At 47.3% G+C, this 19,360-nt stretch overlaps 1 protein-coding gene and 1 pseudogene across 1 annotated transcript in view; one reads left to right on the top strand and one right to left on the bottom strand.

Moving 5' to 3' along the window:
• The window catches only part of TRABD2A (TraB domain containing 2A), a 58,564-nt gene that overhangs the window by 8,934 nt on the left and 30,270 nt on the right, over positions 1 to 19,360 (bottom strand). The window contains 3 exon segments of the mRNA XM_089922910.1: positions 1,418 to 1,592; positions 5,345 to 5,409; positions 5,412 to 5,466. Of these exon segments, the coding sequence (XP_089779036.1) occupies positions 1,418 to 1,592; positions 5,345 to 5,409; positions 5,412 to 5,466 (295 nt within the window).
• On the top strand, positions 16,038 to 18,205 carry LOC111165406 (small ribosomal subunit protein uS5 pseudogene; annotated as a pseudogene).

The raw sequence follows: 19,360 nt of genomic DNA, 5'->3' as shown, positions 1-19,360 counted from the left end.
TATAGAAATACAACTGGTTTTTGTGTATTGACCTTGTATCCTGAACTCGGTTATTAGTTCTAATAGGGGTTTTTTGTGGATTACTTAGGATTTTCTATCCACAAGATGATGAAAAAATAGATGGTTTACTTCCTCCTTTCCAATGTGAATGCCTTTTATTTCTTTTCCTTATCTAATTACCCTGGCTAGAACCTTCAGCACAATGTCGAAGAGAAGTGGTGAGAGCAGACATCCGTGTCTTGTTCCTCATCTTAGGGGGAAAGCATTCAGTCTTTCATGATGTCAACTATGAAAAGATGTCAACTTGATGAATGGATAAAGAAGATGTGGTATGTGTATATATATATATATATATATATATATATATAAAAAATGGAATATTACTTGGCCATAAAAAAGATGATGTCAGCTATGGGTTTTTCATAGCAACTTTTTTAACAGGTTGTTAAAGTCCCCTTCCATTCCTAGTCTGATGAGTGTTTTTATCATGAAAGAGTTCCATTTTGTCAAATGCTTTTCTGCATCCATTGAGATGATCATGTGATTCTTGTCTTTTATTCCATTAATATGGGATATTACATTAATTGAGTTTCAGATGTTGTGGTAAGCTAAATAACGGTTCCCCAAAATATATCCAGATCCCAATCCTTAGAACCTATGAATGTCACCGTACATGGCAAAAAAGGGGGGTAGGTGTTTTGCAGATGTAAGTAAGCTAAGGATCGTGAGATCAGGAGATTACACTGGATCACTCATTCTGCTATTCCGGAAGTGCTTCTCTCCAATCCCCGCATTTTACTGGTAAGAAAAAAAAAAACTAAACGGGGTGACTTGTTCAAGTTTATGAAGCTAGTGGAAGGATTGAAAAGAAACCTAGACCAGCAAATACACACTTCTGCACACTACCCAGCCTCCGGCATTTCTGTCCTTAATTCTGGAGGCTGCAAAGGTATGTTAAAATCACTCAAGAAGGTAAGAGAATTTATTTCAAAAATCCCACAAAAGGAAATAATTTTCCCAGTGTATTTCCATGTATACTACTCATGGTTAATAATAGCTGCTGTATCAGCCCCCAGCCTTAGACTTAGGACGCTCACAGTCAGGGAGGAGAGAGAAAACAGACAAATTTTAAGGGAAGTTAAAAAACAGAAAGGTGCCAGTAAGAAGTTGGGATTAAGTGCTGAGTTCAGAAGAGGGAGAAATGCCTCCCTGGCTGCGGAGTGTATCAGGAGCCCCACGTGGAGGGAGAGCTAGTGTCACAGGCACCAAAGTTTCAACCACGACGGATACTCTGACATCATCAAAAAGTCAAAGAAGGTGTCACTCCTCTCACCGCGTAGCAGGACCCACCTCAACACCCCCTCCTCGGGAGAAGCAGCAGAGCCCTGGGTCTAATCAGAGGTAGCCTGCAACTCGCCGGCTCCAAAGGCAAAGAAAAAGCCTTTGTCAGGGAACTCCTCCAAAAGGGCCTTCACCCGCTTCCCCATTCTCTAGTTCCGCTTGTAGATAAGCTCCCAGCGGAAGTAGCTGTCGATCTCCTGAGCAGCGATGCGCTCCGCAGGTGGTAGCGTGGCATTAATAAAATTGGGAACCTCCGCCAAAATAAAGAGAAAACAATTAAGGGCAACAGAGTTATGAACAAAGCTGCTTAATTTGAGCATCAAATCACCCAGGCCAGAGGGTCAAGATGCTGTCAAGAAAAAGGTAAAAAGTGACACACGATTCTGGGAGCCTCCTGCCGGCTATTTTTCCAGGCAGTAATATCATTCTCTGTAACCCAAGTGAGAAAATATTAAATGAAGTGCCCTGAAAGAACTCTTAGGCTATGTCAAACAGTATTTCTGTTCCATTTAAATGATTCTGTTTGGGGAATTCCCTGGCGGTCCAGTGGTTAGGACTCCTGGCTTCCACTGCAGGGGGCACAGGTTCAATCCCTGGTTGGGGAACTAAGATCCCGAAAGCCACACGGGCAGCCAAGAAAAAAAAAAAATTCTGTTTGTTGCCACGTGTTTCTATAAGGAAACCATTTCTGTGCATAGCACGTCACAGTTGTGTTTTTTTTTTAATTGAAGTATAGTTGATTTACAACATTGTGTTAGTTTCAGGTGTACAGCAAAGTGATTCAGTTATACATATAGTTTTTTCCAATATAGGTTATTACAGGATCTTGAATACAGTTCCTCGTGCTATACAGTAAATCATTGTTGTTTCTCTGTATTATGTTTAGTAGTTTGTATCTGTTAATCCCAAACTCCTAATTTATCCCTCCCTTCCCTCTTTTCCCTTTGGTAAGCATAAATTTGTTTTCTATGTCTCTGAGTCTGTTTCTGTTTTGTAAATAAGTTCATTGGTATTATTTTTTTAGATTTCACATATAAATGATATCATATATTCATCCTTCTCTGTCTGGCTTACTTCACTTAGTATGATAATCTCTAAGTCCAGCCATGTTGCTGGAAATGGCATTATTTCATTCTTTTTTGTGGCCAAGTAATATTCCATTGTGTGTGTGTGTGTGTGTGTGTGTGTGTGTGTATACACCACATCTTCTTTATCCATTCATCTGTCAGTGGACACTTGGGATGCTTCCACAGCACATCCATAGTTTTAACTTGTTTGATTCACACATGATTTTTTCATAAAAATAATTTTACACAATTACATACTTTAGAATCAACCATTATGATTCAATTACCAAATACATCAAACTTCTATAGACATTCAACTGTTTTATAAATTCCTTATCTTTACATTTTCATTATTTCTCCAATTCCCATTTCTCCCTCTCGCTCTCTCCACTGTTCTTTGCCCTACTGGTGAATATTTCACCTGATTCCAGCGCACATCTTAGCCAGTTTCAGTATTTTGGCTAACAACAGGGTGCTAATACACCAAAACTGTGACAATCAGGAGTGGTTTTTGCAACACAGTAGCTGTAGGCAAGGCTGACACGTTGCATTGGTTCTCTCCCCAGCCCCAAACCTCGGCCTCGCCCCACCGCCCCCTCTCCTGCTCCCTGGAATTTAACAAGGTTAAAAATTACGCTAGTCAGGGCTTCCCTGGTGGCGCAGTGGTTGGGAATCCGCCTGCGGATGCAGCGGACACAGGTTTGTTCCCCGGTCTGGGAGGATCCCACATGCGGCGGAGCGGCTGGGCCCGTGAGCCATGGCCTCTGAGCCTGCGCGTCCGGAGCCTGTGCTCCGCAACGGGAGAGGCCACAACAGTGAGAGGCCCGCGTACCGCAAAAAAAAGAAAAAAAAAATTACCCTAGTCAAATACAGAGTAGGATATATACCCTACTCCTTCTCCTACTTCCAGTACCCTTCGAAAGACCTTTTGAAAATCCTCACACGCTGTAATATAGACATCAATTTCCATTTTCTGGATAACAGCTCTCCTGTTATTTCCTTGAAATGATATTCTTTCATTTTCAAGTCAAGAGCCTTCATCTTCTCCTTTGTCGTCTTTTTTTTTAATCATGTCATTTATGTAAGATCCTTCCCTCCGTTTCCCAAAATCTCTTCTCTTCCGCACAGCAGTGCCTTTCCACCAGCAGCCTCTCCACGCAGGCAGCCCCAAATGTGCAAGGTGACCTCCCCCTGCCGTCCTGCTCCACCTTCTAAATGCCAGACATGCCCTACGACCTGCACACTCGGCCACGCGCCTGGCCCTCATTCCACAACGGCAGGCACATTCCCCATACCCCACAGCACCCGCAGGGGCCCCGTGAACAGGACAGGCGTGGAGGAGCCACAGGAGAGGAACGCGTAAGACAGCTGTCCCCAAACAGCTCTGTCAGCCGTGCCATCTGCCCGTATAACTAACTCCCAAGCACCTCCCAACCCAAAGTTAAAAGATTAACTGTTATCTGCCGCCTCAAATTTTCATTTCCCGAGTGACCTTGACCCCTCTCCCCACTTCCCCCACCCAGGGTGTACGTAAGAATGATCACCACCAAACTCTGCTATGCCTTTTTTAGTGTATTTCTTCTTTTCCGCTTCCTCTTGCTTGCTCTGCCTTGGTTTTACTTCCTCCCTCTGTAGACTTTCTGGAAAGTTCCTTTTATCTTTTGATATTTGCAGGGTGAGTCCCTTTCCCTGGGACATTCCTTTTTCACCTCTTATACTCACTCCCATTTCCTATGACAGGGTCCCCGGATCTAACAGACCTGGACAGCATCACTCACACCCACCAGCTCCCTCCTCTCTCTTTTCCAGTGTCCTGAAGGTGGGCAAGACAAAACACTCCCCCATGTCAGAAGCTCAGCTGGACTTGCCACTTCCACGTGATCTTAGTGGGGAAGGGAAGGAAGCCAGGGTTTGTCCCACGGGAAGCTTGCTGATCGAAGCATAACAAATATCCATCCTACCTCCCTCCTGTAGGGAGGCTGCCATCCTCTGAGCCCTGGCCGGCCACTTTCTTCCCCTAGGTGGCCCCCAGGTAAGGCCTGGCCTGTGTCTACACTGACTGCACCAGTTCGGCCACACTCACTGCAGTACTGCAGGATGGAATCCGTGTCCGGAAATGCTGGCAGCCTCCCCAGCTTCTTATGTGCCCCTCCATAAGAATACCAGGAACACTTCCCATTGCATCATGCTCACATGTTGCTGGAAGTCACCAGAAGCTGCAACCAAAGCTCTGCTCCATCATTTCTCAAAAGTTACCTAAGCCAGCAAGGAGGCTTTCAGACTCAGACCCCTTCTCCTCTCTGAAGGCTGGTTCATGCTGCCTGCTGCCTAAGCCATGGGGCCTGCCGCCAAGTCCCTTGAAGCTTCATCCTTTGACTTCCTCTGGGAATTAACTTTCATCAATGCCCCTCTCAGTTCTTTTTTTGTTTTTTTTAATAAATTTATTTATTTATGGCGCATTGGGTCTTCATTGCTGCACGCGGGTTTTCTCTAGTTGCAGCAAGCAGAGGCTACTCTTCATTGCGGTGCTCGGGCTTCTCATTGCGGTGGCTTCTCTTGTTGTGGAACATGGGCTCTAGGCGCGAGGGCTTCAGTAGTGTGGCATGTGGGCTCAGTAGTTGTGGCGTACGGGCTTAGTTGCTCCACAGCACGTGGGATCTTCCCGGACCAGGGCTCGAACCTGTGTCCCCTCCATTGGCAGGAGGATTCTTAACCACTGAGCTACCAGGGAAGTCCCCCTCTCAGTTCTTAAGTTTCCTAAAGAATGCTTTTGTTAGCTGCAGCATCCCACTCGACACCTACATGTGCCCAATTGTATTTTTAGAGCCCTTCATGACCTCGATCCTCTGTACACAGGATGTCCCGGTGTCGGCAGGTAACATCCTTATTCTTGCACTTGAATGCACCCTGAGCTGAGCAGGGGATGGGGCTCTCACCTGGGAGCTGTCATGGCTGAAGATGATGGAACTGAGGTCCCCGCAGTTATAGTGTTTGATGAGAGGCTGCCCGCTCACAGGCTCTCCTGCTGCAGGAGGGTCTGGTTTAAAGCAAAGATGACCTGAGGGGAGAAAATATAGGTCTCTTAAGTCCTCTGACGCAGCAATCATTAGCTGCCGTCTTATTTCTTTTGTCCATGGTTGGCAGTAGCCTCACCTGTGTTCGTTATATAAGGACTGGACCCTGCCGCTAAAAAAGGGAATGCAGGGCTTCGCTGGTGGCGCAGTGGCTGAGAGTCCGCCTGCCGATGCCGGGGACGCGGGTTCATGCCCCGGTCCGGGAAGATCCCACATGCCGCGGAGCGGCTGGACCCGTGAGCCATGGCCGCTGAGCCTGTGCGTCCGGAGCCTGTGCTCCGCAACGGGAGAGGCCACCGCAGTGAGAGGCCTGCATACAGCAAAAAATAAAATAAAAAATAAAAAAGGGAATGCAAGTCCCTGGACCGTGTCCAAAGAAAAGGAGGACAGTCCTGCCCAAGTCAGCCCCCAGCAGATGACACCTGGGGAAATGCCTCAAGAGGGACGCCGACAACCTGGAACTCTCCCATGAGAGTGATCAAGAGGTGAGGGTCCCAAAGAGCTGGCTTGTGAGGACCTGGGGAGGTGGGGCAGGGAGGGACACACAGACAGACACACGAACCAACAGGTTCCAATTACATCAAGGACTGGACAGGACTGTACACAGTACACACAGGTCTTTCCCAACCATCAGGGTGGCATCTGCCAGCCAATGGATTCATTAGGTCCATGGGATGTTAATGGAAGTTATTGTGGGAAAAGGAGGGGAAATGAAGGCTACACAAAATCAGATTTTTATCTTTACGAAACTCTGTCAAGTCTTGACACACTAAAGTGCGCTCTGCTTCTCCCCGAGGAGGGGAGAGCGTGCTGGGTTTCCCAAGCTGATTTCAGGCACACATGGCAAGAGAAGGGTTAACTGTAACATCTTTGGGGACAATCCAGACTCAAGGAATTTTACAAAGCAGTGAATTCCCCTTGGCACTGGAGAGCTAGGTCAGAGGGGGAAAGGCGGGGATTCTGGCACCTTTCCAGGTGGGAATCGGGACCAGCCCCCCTCTACAAGGCTCCTGACAGCACTGTGGCATTTTCCCCCTCATTCGCCCAAGTATGGACACAGACATATCACCTTTGACAGCTGCCCCAGTAATCAGTGTATAGGATACTGACTTTGCTGGAATGTTCCCCCTCTCCCTCTGGCTGAAATGCAGACAGGCGGGACCTGTCTGATCCTGAGGTCTTCAGCAGGAAATTTTCAGTTCTCTGGAGATAACACATTGCAGGTCTCAAGTCATCAAATGACACTGTGCAGCCCCAATCCCCTTCTTTCTCCTCCTCATTCTGAGTGGCAAAGAGCATGGGAGTCTCGTCACCTTGCTTCCCACAGGCCACCACGTGTGAGCCTGCCTGTCACACACCCTCCTTCCACACCCCTTCCTCCCTGGGTTACTCTGTCCCTGTCAAGGCACCTTAACCAAATGGGGAGGGGGGCAGCTCCCTCTTTGTAAAATCCCCTCCTCTCCTCCCTTCTCTCCACATCCCCTCCTTGCTGTCAGAGACACCTCCTCCAGACTCTCCTGGAGGTCAGCTCCCCAAGGATCTGTAGACCAGCCTCTTCTATCTTGGGACAGGACCCTCTGGGCCATGCTGTGTTCCCACCCTCCCCACCCCTCTGCTGGTGATGTGAGTTGACAGAAGCAAACATATCCATGGGCATGTCTGCAGATTTCAGTCTAAGTGAGGAAACTCAAGATGAGCCCCTGGGTTCTAAAGCCATACAGTGAAGACCTATCCACACCACTGGGTGTTGCTAAATGGCTTTCAATCAGCTGGAGGAAGAACCTTCGGAGGGGAGGCGAGGGGGCGTTATGGAAACACCTCTCAGGTTTGCCATGCCCCAGGCTAAGGCTTCACACGTTCTGTCTCAGTATAACTCATCCAAACCAAGATCCCTGGGTCTGATCGGCTCACAAACACCTGCTGATGGCTTTTAGTGTTCTAAAGGCATTCAGGATGAGCCCAGGTTACCTGTTGTTAAGAGACCTTCCTCTAAGAGTTTCCATTGATTCTGGAATATTTTTATTAAAGTGTTCTTGGTATTTAGAGAAGACTGAGCCACTCATTCTAATAGACTCACCAGTCTGCAAATTGGGGAACACTGTATGGGCCACATTATATTATATTAATAATTATATTATTAACATTAACATTGTTAATGTTATTAAATATAACATTAATGTTTAATAACATTTAATGTTATTAAATATAACATTATATTAATGTTATATTTAACATTATATGTTAAATAAGAACTTTGTTTATTCAGTCCCCTCTCAACGTATTCAAGGGTCACCTGTTGACAAGACGCTTACAAAGACTTGCTAGGATGTTCATCTTTGCTCTTGATGATTAAGCTTTAAATAAGTTTGCATAGCAAAACTAAGCCAGTAACATTATTTTCTGAGTGCTGACTATGTACCCTGCTAAAGAGTTCGCTTCTGTTCTCATTTAATCCTCTCAACATCCTAAAGTAGTAACTACTGTTAAATCTATTTTAAAGAACAAGAAAATGAGGGGGAAAGAAGTTAAATAATTTGCTTATGGTCACATAGCTTAGTAACAAAGTGTCCCCGCAAAGTGTGTGAACCCAAACAGTTCAATACCAGAGCCCGAGATCTTCACCACCATGCTGTACACGAGGTACGCTGCTACCAAGTAGCGTAACTGACTTTGGTCATATGGTCTAATTTAAATTATTAGGCTTATGCTAAAGACCTAGGAGTCTGAAATTGGGAAGAAGGGAGGGAGGGTTAGAGGTGGGAGGAGAGAGGGAAATGGGAAAGCAGAAAAGGAATCAGAAAGAAAGGCACACTAAAGCTTTTTTTCACCCAGATAAGAGTAGCACTCACACTGTATCTAGAAAACAGAAAATTTTATACAAAAGAAGTTTTAAACTGCCCATAATTTCAACACTCGAGTTATAACTGCTTTTAACAACATGTGGGTATATATTGAGTATATTTTCTTTCAGTTTATTCTATACCTTTTATACAATTGATTGTATTATACATAATATTTAGTATCCTTAACTGTGTCACCTTGCTGTACAGCAGTAATTAACACAACACTCTAAATCAACTACACTTCAATTAAAAAAAAAATAGTGGGCTTCCCTGGTGGCGCAGGGGTTGAGAGTCCGCCTACCGATGCAGGGTACGCGGGTTTGTGCCCCGGTCCGGGAGGATCCCACATGCTGCGGAGCGGCTGAGCCCGTGAGCCATGTCCGCTGAGCCTGAGCATCCGGAGCCTGTGCTCCGCAACGGGAGAGGCCACAGCGGTGAGAGGCCTGCACTTTTTGTGTGACAGTGTAAGCATCTCCTCACATGACAGAGTTCTTAGCCTCACATTGCATGTGATGGGTCATCACTTAGCTAAACTTTCTATTGTCAAATAGTTAGGTCTTCATTTTTTTAAAACTATCATGAATAACACCATCGAGAGCATCTGGGAGCAGAAAGTTTTTTCTATTTTCAAATTATTTCCTTGGTATTGATTCCTACCCAGTCAAAAGGTTTTTACTATTCTTTTTTCTAAAAACCTTTTTACTTTTGCATTTTTCGTTTTTTAGTAAAAATTTAACTCTCCATTAAAACACAAATTCAATAAGCATTAAGTGGTAATGCAGACAATCTCCCAAAGCCAATTTTATACAGAAGCCCTGCCTCCGGTACAATCTGTACCTCCGTGCCGATGCAGCCCCAGCAGCGTGCCAGGGAAACCGCGCTGCTGCAATTGCACACGCCCACTGTTCCCTCTGCCTGGAAGGCTTCTCCTACCCTCATCCCTATGGCAGACACACACGTGTCTTTTGAAATAGCAACAGGAGAATCTCCTCCTCGTGAAGCCTCTGTCATTAACTCCCAGGCACAGTGAGACCATCTCCTCTTTGCCCAGAGCCTCCTATGACTATTTTATTACACCGCTAATGGCATCACCCTGTGTAGCCACCCCGAGAGTAGCAATCGTGTCCTCCTCACCTCTGCATCCTTCCCATCTGGCACACAGGACATGACATACTGTAAACATTCAATAAATTTTGACTGAACGAATAAGGTTTAGAAATGGCTCTGCCAGAAACTGAAGTCTGAGGCAGGATGGACACTTATAAAGGAAGCCCAGCAAAACTTCGCCAGCCAAGCCAAATAGGGAGCATCTGCAGACAAGCCAGACTCACCAAACTTCTCAGAAAAGTAAATGGGGGGTGGGGGTAAGGGAGGAGTATTAGGCCTAATGTGGGGGAGTAAATCTTACCCCCAGAGACTCACGTTTTCTTTGAGCTTATCCCTCAGCCAGCTTTGGGAGGTCTGCATTTGGACTTATTCCTTAAATGCTTGTCCCTACCAAGCCTCCATTCTCTTAAACTCCCATATTCTCCTGGTATAAATCAGGATAGGCTAAGCTCTGCCACAATAACAAATTAAACATGAGATTTCAAAGGCTTAGCAAATGTCTGTAGCTTGCTCACAAAGTATGAGTGAGGTAGTGGCTCTTTCATCCGTCTAGTCCCTTGGGAATCCAGTTTGGTTTATCTTGTGACACTCTTCTCCCATCGGTTTCCATGGGAGGCAATGGAGTGAACATGGCAGGTGACCTACAGTTCTTAAATGCCTCAGCCTGGAATTCCCACAATTCATTGGCTAGAAGTAGTCACATGGCCTTGCCTAATCCTCAGAGAGGCTGGGAAATGTAGTTTTCCCATTTGCCTAGGAAGAAGTAATGTCCTTGAGACATTAAAATGGTTGACGGGGAGTTTAGTGCATTAAGTTATTCAGGATGTCAGACGCGTCCCTATTCAGAATTACACACAGTCCTGGTGGAAGAAGAGCATCAGGACAGTAACCTGGCTAAAGGTGCTCATCCTGAAGGTTCCCTAGCAGCCTGTGGTCCTCAAGCAACAGAAGGTCTGGGGACAGCAGAGGCTGGGGATGGGGGTGCGGGGAAGCACAGGATAGGGAGCAAAAAGCCGGTCGTAATCCTGGGTTAGCCTGGAATTCTGGAAATTGAGTGTTGGCCAACCAAGCATCATCAAGAATGAGAGAGTGTAATGGATCTGATAGGTGTCATGAAGGGTCATTCTTATGTCAACTAATAAAGAACAGAATCACAGCAAGTACAGTGCTAACTATTCCTGAAGCTCATTCATTCTTCTTCCATTCATTAATTCAGCCAATAAATTGTTATTGGTGCCTACTGATCCAAGCACTGAAGATACAGTAATGAACAAGAAAGACAAGATCCTTGCCATCCTAGGGTTTTCATTTTACCTGGAAGTGCGGGAGGTGATGTCAAGAAGAAGAGGGGGGGCTTCCCTGGTGGCGCAGTGGTTGAGGGTCTGCCTGCCGATGCAGGGGACACGGGTTCGTGCCCCGGTCCGGGAAGATCCCACATGCCGCGGAGTGGCTGGGCCCGTGAGCCATGGCCGCTGAGCCTGCACATCCAGAGCCTGTGCTCCGCAATGGGAGAGGTCACAAGGGTGAGAGGCCCGCGTATCGCAAAAAAAAAAAAAAAAATAAGAAGAAGAAGGGGACGAATAGGGGGCTGGTGTATCACAGAAAGACATCACCCTCCCAGAGACAGTGGCCCAAAGTTAAACTTTCACTCTATGATTTCAGGCTTGCTAGAACAGCCCATCCACAAGCAAATCAAAACCCTTCCCAGATTGGCCCTTTGCTGCTTTGCCTTGGCAGGAAGGAGGTCCTTCCGTGCGGCACCCGGCAACTCTGAGGCAGCCATACTACAAATACATGTCTTTTAAGGAAGTGTGAACAGTGAACTGTGCATGTGTCTGAGTTGGTACTAAGTCTTTCTTTTTTTCCTAAAAAACCACAGAAACGCCCTTTTTAAATCTCTAACACAACTTCCTGTACTCACCGAGTCTTTTCTTCTAGAGCTGCTACAACTTTCTAACTGTTAACCTTGGAGGCTTTAATACTGTGCTTATTTACAGCCTAACTACTTGTGAGAGGCCTTAAGCATCTTGCAGATGAAAAGCCAGCACCGGATAAGCCACTGACCACTCTGCCTCAAGTGCCCACCTAAGAGATTTGGCGGAAGGGGCTGAGTTTTCTTGGCTGGAAAAGCAAGGATCCCAGCCCACAGTGCTCCCCGGAAGATCCTGAGCACCAAACACAGGGCTCGTTATCTGTTCCATGAAACGCATTCAGTGAAAGCCAAAGGAAGGCTCAGAGAAGCACCTAAAGGGATGGTTTGGCCCAGGTATTCCTAGAAGGCAGCCACCCCAACTCCTCCCTCCGTGGCTCAGGACGTGGAGACTTTCTGCAGGGACCTGGGCAAGCCTCTGGTGCAGTTTATGTTTAACGGAGAAAAGCTCTTACTGACACAAACTAGACTCCTGGGAGAAAGACCAGACATGGTTTCCCGAGGAAGAAGTCTCTGAGTGAGGCCCTGCCAGGGTTTGCTTGGAGCCTAACACATCCAGTGACTCTGAGCCCTTGTTAGCTACCATCTTCACCACCACACAGCTAAGGAGGTGAGTCTCTGCCTCCTCCAAACAGCAGCACTTTATCACCTCTGCTGCCCAGACCTCGGCTCAATGTCCACTCCTGGGGCCACCAGAGCTCTGTCCAACCAGGGGCAGGTCCCCGGAGGCACTGCTGGAGGTGCCTTCCTTGCCGCAAACCTCTGGTGCAAAGCAAGGGTGGCCACTTGTGTCTGCCCCTGAGTAGAAGAGGTCACCACCCCCAGGTCCCTGCAGAAAGTCTCCACGTCTTGAGGCAGAGGGCAGGGAGGACATGAGGGCTCCACAAAAACAATACACAGCCCCCAACTCACCCCAGCTAAAGCCACTAAGGGCCAGACCCAGCTTCCTCAGAAACCTACAGGGGCCTCTCCAAAGGATTATCAACTGTCAATCGTCCCTATGTAGTTTACTCTCCTTGCTGTTCTTGGCAAAGTCTGGGCCAGTCTAACAAATGTGAGGTTCCAGGATGTGACTCACAGAGAAGCAAATTCCTAAGAAACAACTCTGTTTGGCTAAGTTGACCCCAGAGGCATCTTGTCTCCAGTCAATTCCTTTCTTTGGGGTTTCTGCTAACATTTTCTCACATGTTGCACTGGTTAGCTAGGACTATCTTAACAAACTGTGTAATTTAAACAACAGAAACACATTGTCTCACAGTTCTGGAAGCTGGAAGTCCAGAATCAAGGTGTTAGTGGTGTCATGCTCCCTCTGAAGGTGTTAGAGGAGGATCTGTTCTAGGCCTCTCTCCTAGTTTCTGGTATTTTCTTGGCTTGGGACAGCATAACTCCAATATTTACATGGTGTTTTCCCTTGTGTACTCTGTGTCTTAAGTTCCTCTTTTTATAAGGACACAGTCATATTGGATTAGTGCCCACCCCAATGATCTCACCTTAACTTGACCATCTGCAAAGACCCTACTTCCAAATAAGGTCTCGGTCACAGGTCCTGGAGATTAGTATTTCAGTGTAAGAATTTAAGGACACACACACAAAAAAAGAATTTGAGGACAAAGTCTACTCATAAAGCATATCAATCTCAGCTCTACTCTCTTTTGAATAGTTAATATGGGGCTTCCCTGGTGGCCCAGAGGTTAAGAATCCACCTGCCAATGCAGGGGACACTGGTTCAAGCCCTGGTCTGGGGAGATCCCACATGCCGCAGAGCAACTGAGCCGGTGTGCCGCAACTACTGAGCCTGCGCTCTAGGGCCCACGAGCCACAGAACTACTGAAGCCCGCGTGCCACAACCACTGAAGCCCACATGCCTAGAGCCTGTGCTCTGTAACAAGAGAAGCCACCGCAATGAGAAGCCCACACGCCGCAACCAAGAGTAGACCCCACTCGCCACAACTAGAGAAAGACCGCGTGAGGCAACAAAGACCCAATGCAGCCAAAAAATAACTAAATTAAGTAAATAACTTTTTTAAAAGATAGTTAATATGCATACACCTTTTTTTGGTTTTGTTGTTTTTGCTCCTTTGGCCTTTAAGCAGTCAAATAAAAACCTTTCCATAAATAAATACTGAAGCTATACATTACAATGTAATGTAAAACAATCAAGGAATAAAAAGCCAAGTCTTGGCAAACAGAGATAACTTCCATTGTTTCTGAAGTAAATGCAGGCTGAGACTTTCTATCCACAAGGTTAAATCAATGACTAAGGCGAATCATAGAAAAGGAAAAGGGAAATTTCTGACAGCAAGAAGGGACAAAATGAAGGTTTCCTATGCCTTTCCAGTGAGAAAGCAGGTTGGATACAGAAGCCCCTTGGAGGCATCCCAGAGGTGACCCCACTGCCCCTAATCCAAAGATGTCCTGGGACCTCTGCTCTGGGCTCAGACTGACTCAGGCAGATCCCAAGGAGAAATCCTAGCAGAAGTCTACAGTTGAAGATTTCATACAGCCCTACAAGGATTCAGGTTCACTTCTCCAAGATCTCAGATGAGTCTCCCCTTCCAAACACCCAGATGGTTTGATTTTCTCAGAAGCCTCCTAAGCCAATTTTTTTCCAAAACACAGATTATAACTCATTATCCACATCATCATGGACATAAATCTTAGCAGGCCTCATGCACTGCTCTGCAGCTTGTTCATCTCCATTCCTCCAGGCATCAGTCCACACGGTGCATCCAGGGCTGCTCCGTGCTTGCTAACAGCTGCACATAAACCAGGACAAGCACGTGCACTAGCCCCCTTGGAGGGGCCGCTTCTGTAATGACAGCTCTGCTAGTGTCAAGCACCGCCTACATTCCCCACCCCACCCACCCCGCAGGTGACTCCAACATGCAGGCGGGGCTGGGAGCGATTGACTGAATTCAGTCAGGGTCAGAGCTCTAAGAACCTCAAGAGATGAATACCGACCACATTCAACTCTTTCAAATATGAAATGTCTTCCGAGAGCTGCAGTGAGTTACTGGCTGAGTCCTCCGACCCTGACTGACAATTCTCCGCACCATAGTTTGCAGAGTCTGACTCATATCCTCACGAGGAAGGATGTGGGCTATCAGGGTGTTGGCGGATGGGGCCAGCATGCTCCTGAAACAGTACCGTTTCTACGGTTTTTCCACACAAACATAAGCCGTTCTGCGGACTCAACTAACTAGGAACCTCCATTTAAAACATTATTTCAAAAGAAATCCACATTCTGCCTTCTCCAGTCCAGCTTTGGGAATGCACCAGGAAGCTCCAAGAATTCCTCTCTAGGGCTTCCCTGGTGGCGCAGCGGTTGAGAGTCCGCCTGCCGATGAAGGGCACACGGGTTCGTGCCCCGGTCCGGGAAGATCCCACATGCCACGGAGCGGCTGGGCCCGTGAGCCATGGCCGCTGAGCCTGCGCGACCGGAGCCTGTGCTCAGCAAGAGGAAGAGTGAGAGGGCCGCGTACCGCAAAAAAAAAAAAAAAAAAAAGAATTCTTCTCTAATGCCTCCTATATGGTTGCCATCCTGCCAAGCTACTGTGCTGACATAGCAACAACCAATTCTCTTAAAGAAAAACTGCTGGGTAACAGACACCTTCACACAGGTCCTTGTCACTCACTGTCAATCTGTTAACAGCACCTGAGGGCAAAGCAAGATGCATTAGAGAAGAGAAGATGAGAGGTGGAGGTGGTGGAATATTAGAACTCTGAGCGCCTGGAGGGGAGAACAAAGAGATCAGCAGAACGTATTTACAATAATAGTAATAGCAATAATGATAATAATAGCAGCAGCAATCCCTCCCCCACGCTGCAGTCAGCCGTCCTCCGGGAGGTGGAACTGCATTTGGGAAGGAAGAATGGGCCCCTGCCCTGAGGCATGGCTGTTGGCAGGGGGACAGGACAAAAGGGCCTGTGACGGCAACAGGTCACAGAGGGCAGTAAAGGATAACCACGAACACTCAGTGGGAGCTCAGGCCCAGGTGAAGACCCCAGAGAGAAACCATCACATTCACTACCTCACCCCAGAACTATAGTTTGGTCCTCCACATAAAAAAAAAAAAAAAAAAAAAAAAGGTGACGCCAAGAGCCTTCAAGACCTTAGGGCAAACCAGGCTACTTCCCTTGAAACCTGTAAAGATTTCTGTCCTCAACCATGCAAATAGCAGCTTTGCCTAAAGCTTTGCCACCAGCCATTCTTGCTATCTTCAGAGTGTCCCCCTTGGGCTCATAGGAAGACTTCTGACCTGTTGGGAAAAATTCATTTACCTCTTGAGGGCACCAGGGGAGGGTCCCAGCAGCATCCAGGGCATCCCAGCTGGGGATACAGTAGATAGGTCTGTGTCTACAGCAGAGGACATGCAGAGCCCAGTGGAAGCCTCTGCAAGGAGATGGGCTCAGAGTGCTTCTGAATGGGTCCTGCAAAACCTTTGTTGTTCTCCAAGCCTCACCTAGAAACTGCATTGTATTTGGAAGGACTCACAGAAGCCACCAGTGGGGGATTTGCCTCCTTGGAGAGGTTCCCAGTGGTCTCCAGAGTGTGCCAAGCTCTACTTTTTGAACACCTGTTACCCCAAGTCAGGTGCTCTGCTCTATCGTGAGATATTTTTAACTATTGGAAAGTCCTTCCTTCTTTTTGAGCTCCCTGTCTCGCCATGATTACCATGTACTCATTTTTGTATGTATCAATACAGTGTGTGTTTCCACACATGCATAATTTGTGAGCAGCCATGAAAAGAGAAAACGTACATGTCCCACTTCTAGGAATCACTCCTATAGAAATACAAGCACAAGTGTGTAATAAATATGCTAGTGTCGCCAGTGAATTTAAGGTTCTTTCTTCATCGTGAAAGAATTTGAAGACGAAGCGATAGGTAAGAATCAGACTTATTTAGAGAGAAATACACTCCACAGACAGAGTGTGGGTCACTGAAAGGCAAGAAGCAAGAGGCCTCGAAATATGGGGTGGTTAGTTTTTATGGGCTGGGTAATTTCATAGGCTAATGAGTGGGAGGATTATTCCAAATATTTGGGCGAAGGGATGGGGATTTCCAGGAATTGGGCCACGGCCCACTTTTTAGCCTTTTATGCTGGGCCTCAAAACTCTCATGGCGCTGGTGGGTGTGTCATTAGCATATGCTAATGTATTACAATGAGCATATAATGAGGCTCAAGGTCCACTGGAAGTCGAGTCTTCCGCCATCTTGGACCCAGTTGGTTCTCACTAGTTTTCATCATGTCCTATGGCTATGTCATTCTTTTAAAGGTTGTGCCCTGCCCCTTTCCCTCCTGTTTCATTAGTGCACAAGGATGTTCCCTGGGGAACTGTAACAGAGCTCTTCCTGACACTGGGACTGTTCAATCAAAATTGGAATGACCCAAGAGGGAGAAGATATGGAGATATATGTATAGCTGATTCACTTTGTTATAAAGCAGAAACTAACACCCTACTGTAAAGCAATTATACTCCAATAAAGATGTTAAAAAAAAAAATTGGAATGACCCTTCTTCTTCGTAAAAACACCAAACGGCATATGACGCCGGTGCTGGGGGAGGGCCCAGAGGCCCCTGGGGGCCCTGGAATGGGAGGCCCCGGTGACTTCCACAGAAGGTTTGGAAGCGGTGTCCGGGGTCAGGGTCACAGCCAGGGTCGGGGCCTCAGAACACATGGAGGCAAGGCTGAGAAGCAGGAGTGGCTCCCCGTCACCAAGCTGGGCCGCCTGGTTAAGGACCTGAAGATCAAGTCCCTGGAGGAGAGCTGTCTCTTCCCTCTGCCCATCAAGGAATCTGAAATCACTGACTTTTTCCTAGGAACATCCCTCAAGCAGGAGGTTTTCAAGATTATGCCTGTGCAAAAGCAGACCCGTGCTGGCCAGCAGACCAGGTTCAAGGCATTTGTCACCATTGGAGATCACAACGGACATGTCGGTTTGGGTGTCAAGAGCTCTAAGCAGATAGCCACTGCCATCCATGGAGCCACCATTCTGGCCAAGCTCTCCATCATGGCCGTGTGGCGAGGCTACTGGGGAAACAAATCGGCAAGCCCCATACTGTAACTTGCAAGGTGACTGGCCGCTGTGGCTCTGTGCTCCTGTGCCTTATCCCTGGCCCCAGGGGCACTGGCATCGTCTCAGCCCCTGTGCCCAACATGCTACTGATGATGGCTGCAACTGACGACTGCTACACCTCTGCCAGGGGCTGCACTGCCACCCTGGGCAACTTTGCCAAGGCCACTTTTGATGCCATTTCCAAGACCTACAGTTATCTCACTCCTGATCTCTGGAAAGAGACAGTGTTCAGCAACTCTCCGTATCAGGAATTCACTGACCATCTTGTAAAGACCCACACCAGAGTTTCCGGGCAGAGGACTCAGGCTCCAGCTGTAGCCACCACATAGTTTTATATGAGAAAAATAAAGTGAATGAAGCCGTAAAAAAAAAAAAAATTGGAATGACCACATAGAAAGGATTCTTGCCCCCAACAGAGCGGGAGATTGGATGTGATGACCTCAGACGGTCATCTACTTATAAGTCCTTGAGTTTTTCCATCTCAGGAAGCGAGAGAAGCAGACACCCTGGTCTCACTTTCTGTCCTCTCTGCCTCCCTTGTTTCTCCCCCCTCAGCACAGGCCATGAGGCTCCATGGAGCTTTCCATGTCTGTTAATTAATGGCCCTCACCCAGATCACTGTGTCGGGTCAATTTCCACCACTGGGGAAAAAACTCCACAAAACCATCCTCTTATTTCAGACTTTTTTCTCCTGCTAGGTGTTCCAGAAGTGCCAAATCACTGTGCTCCCTCCTCCCCCAACCCTCTACCCAAACCACAGCCCCTGAAGAGACAGCCCTACATAGGATGTGATTCTGCCTGTCCCCTCCCTCCCCAGGCCATGCCAGTTACACCTGGGTGGACATCTGACTCAGTGGTATAGCACTGGGTGAACCACGAGATTTACACCCAAAGAGTACATCTACCCCACAGAATAGACTCAAAAAATCATCCACAAGCCGAAAATACTCATCTCCAGGCCAAAAAGCAATTGTTTTGTTTCAAGTCTCTTAATCTGCATTGGTTGAGATTGTATGAGGGGTTAAGAGACAGCAAGAAAGGAAGAACTAGTGGAAATTATCGCAATTATGATAAAACTCCAATTAGCATGAAGTTTCTAACAGTGCAAAGACTTAAAGGGACTTACTTTTCCCCTTCGAAAACACAGCTAGATAGACAGATTTCTGCTTTCACTTCAGTGTTTGTCTTTTATTATACTGTCTTTTAGAAAAAACATGATCGGTCCACCCAAAACCATGTCTTGTCAGCTGAATTCACTCTTCCCCTTCCCTCCAATGACACATACTCACCCCATCTGCACTGTCTTCTGAAAAGTTGTGTTCACTGGAAGAAGTAACAAGCTTATTACCTGACAGTTTAATTCAGTGTTCAAATGCCACCCTTCCTTCCCCACTCTCCCCGCCATGTCTCCCATTCCACTCTCCCCTTGCCTCCCCACATCCCCTCTTCTCTCTCCCTTTCTTTCTAGGCTTGTGGAAAGAATCCATTAAGCTCTCTGTCCAACACGTGCAGCAGACTTCTTTCTCTTTCCCGAGACTTCTTCAGCTGTGGGGAGACCCAGGTCCCAGTTGGGGCATTGTTGCGGGAGCCCACAGGCTGAAGGGGCGGGCGAAGGGGCTGGGGTCCGGCAGATGCCTTTTTTGTCGAAGATAAAGGCCTCCCACTCCCATCGAGCCTCTCCACTTTCCAGCACTTTCATCGCCCTCCGATCAAAGGGCTGCTCTGAATGTGAAAGGCACCGCCCATTATGCGGCTCCCGTCAGCCCCACCTCACCCCGCCCCCAGCCGCCCAGCTCTCAAACAAAGCCCCTGGCATCTGTCCAGGGGCAGCCCTCACCTTCTGGGGCGTTGGGTTGTTGCGTCTTCTTTTTTTCTTAGTTCACTTTTGAGAGCCATTCGGTCCCTTGAAGTATAGTTG

This window comes from Delphinapterus leucas, chromosome 13 (assembly GCF_059928025.1).
Source record: "Delphinapterus leucas isolate spDelLeu-1000000601 "Yukka" chromosome 13, BTC_Dleu_Yukka2, whole genome shotgun sequence".
In the NCBI taxonomy this organism is placed as follows: domain Eukaryota; kingdom Metazoa; phylum Chordata; class Mammalia; order Artiodactyla; family Monodontidae; genus Delphinapterus; species Delphinapterus leucas.
This window is presented reverse-complemented; position numbering and strand designations above follow the sequence as displayed.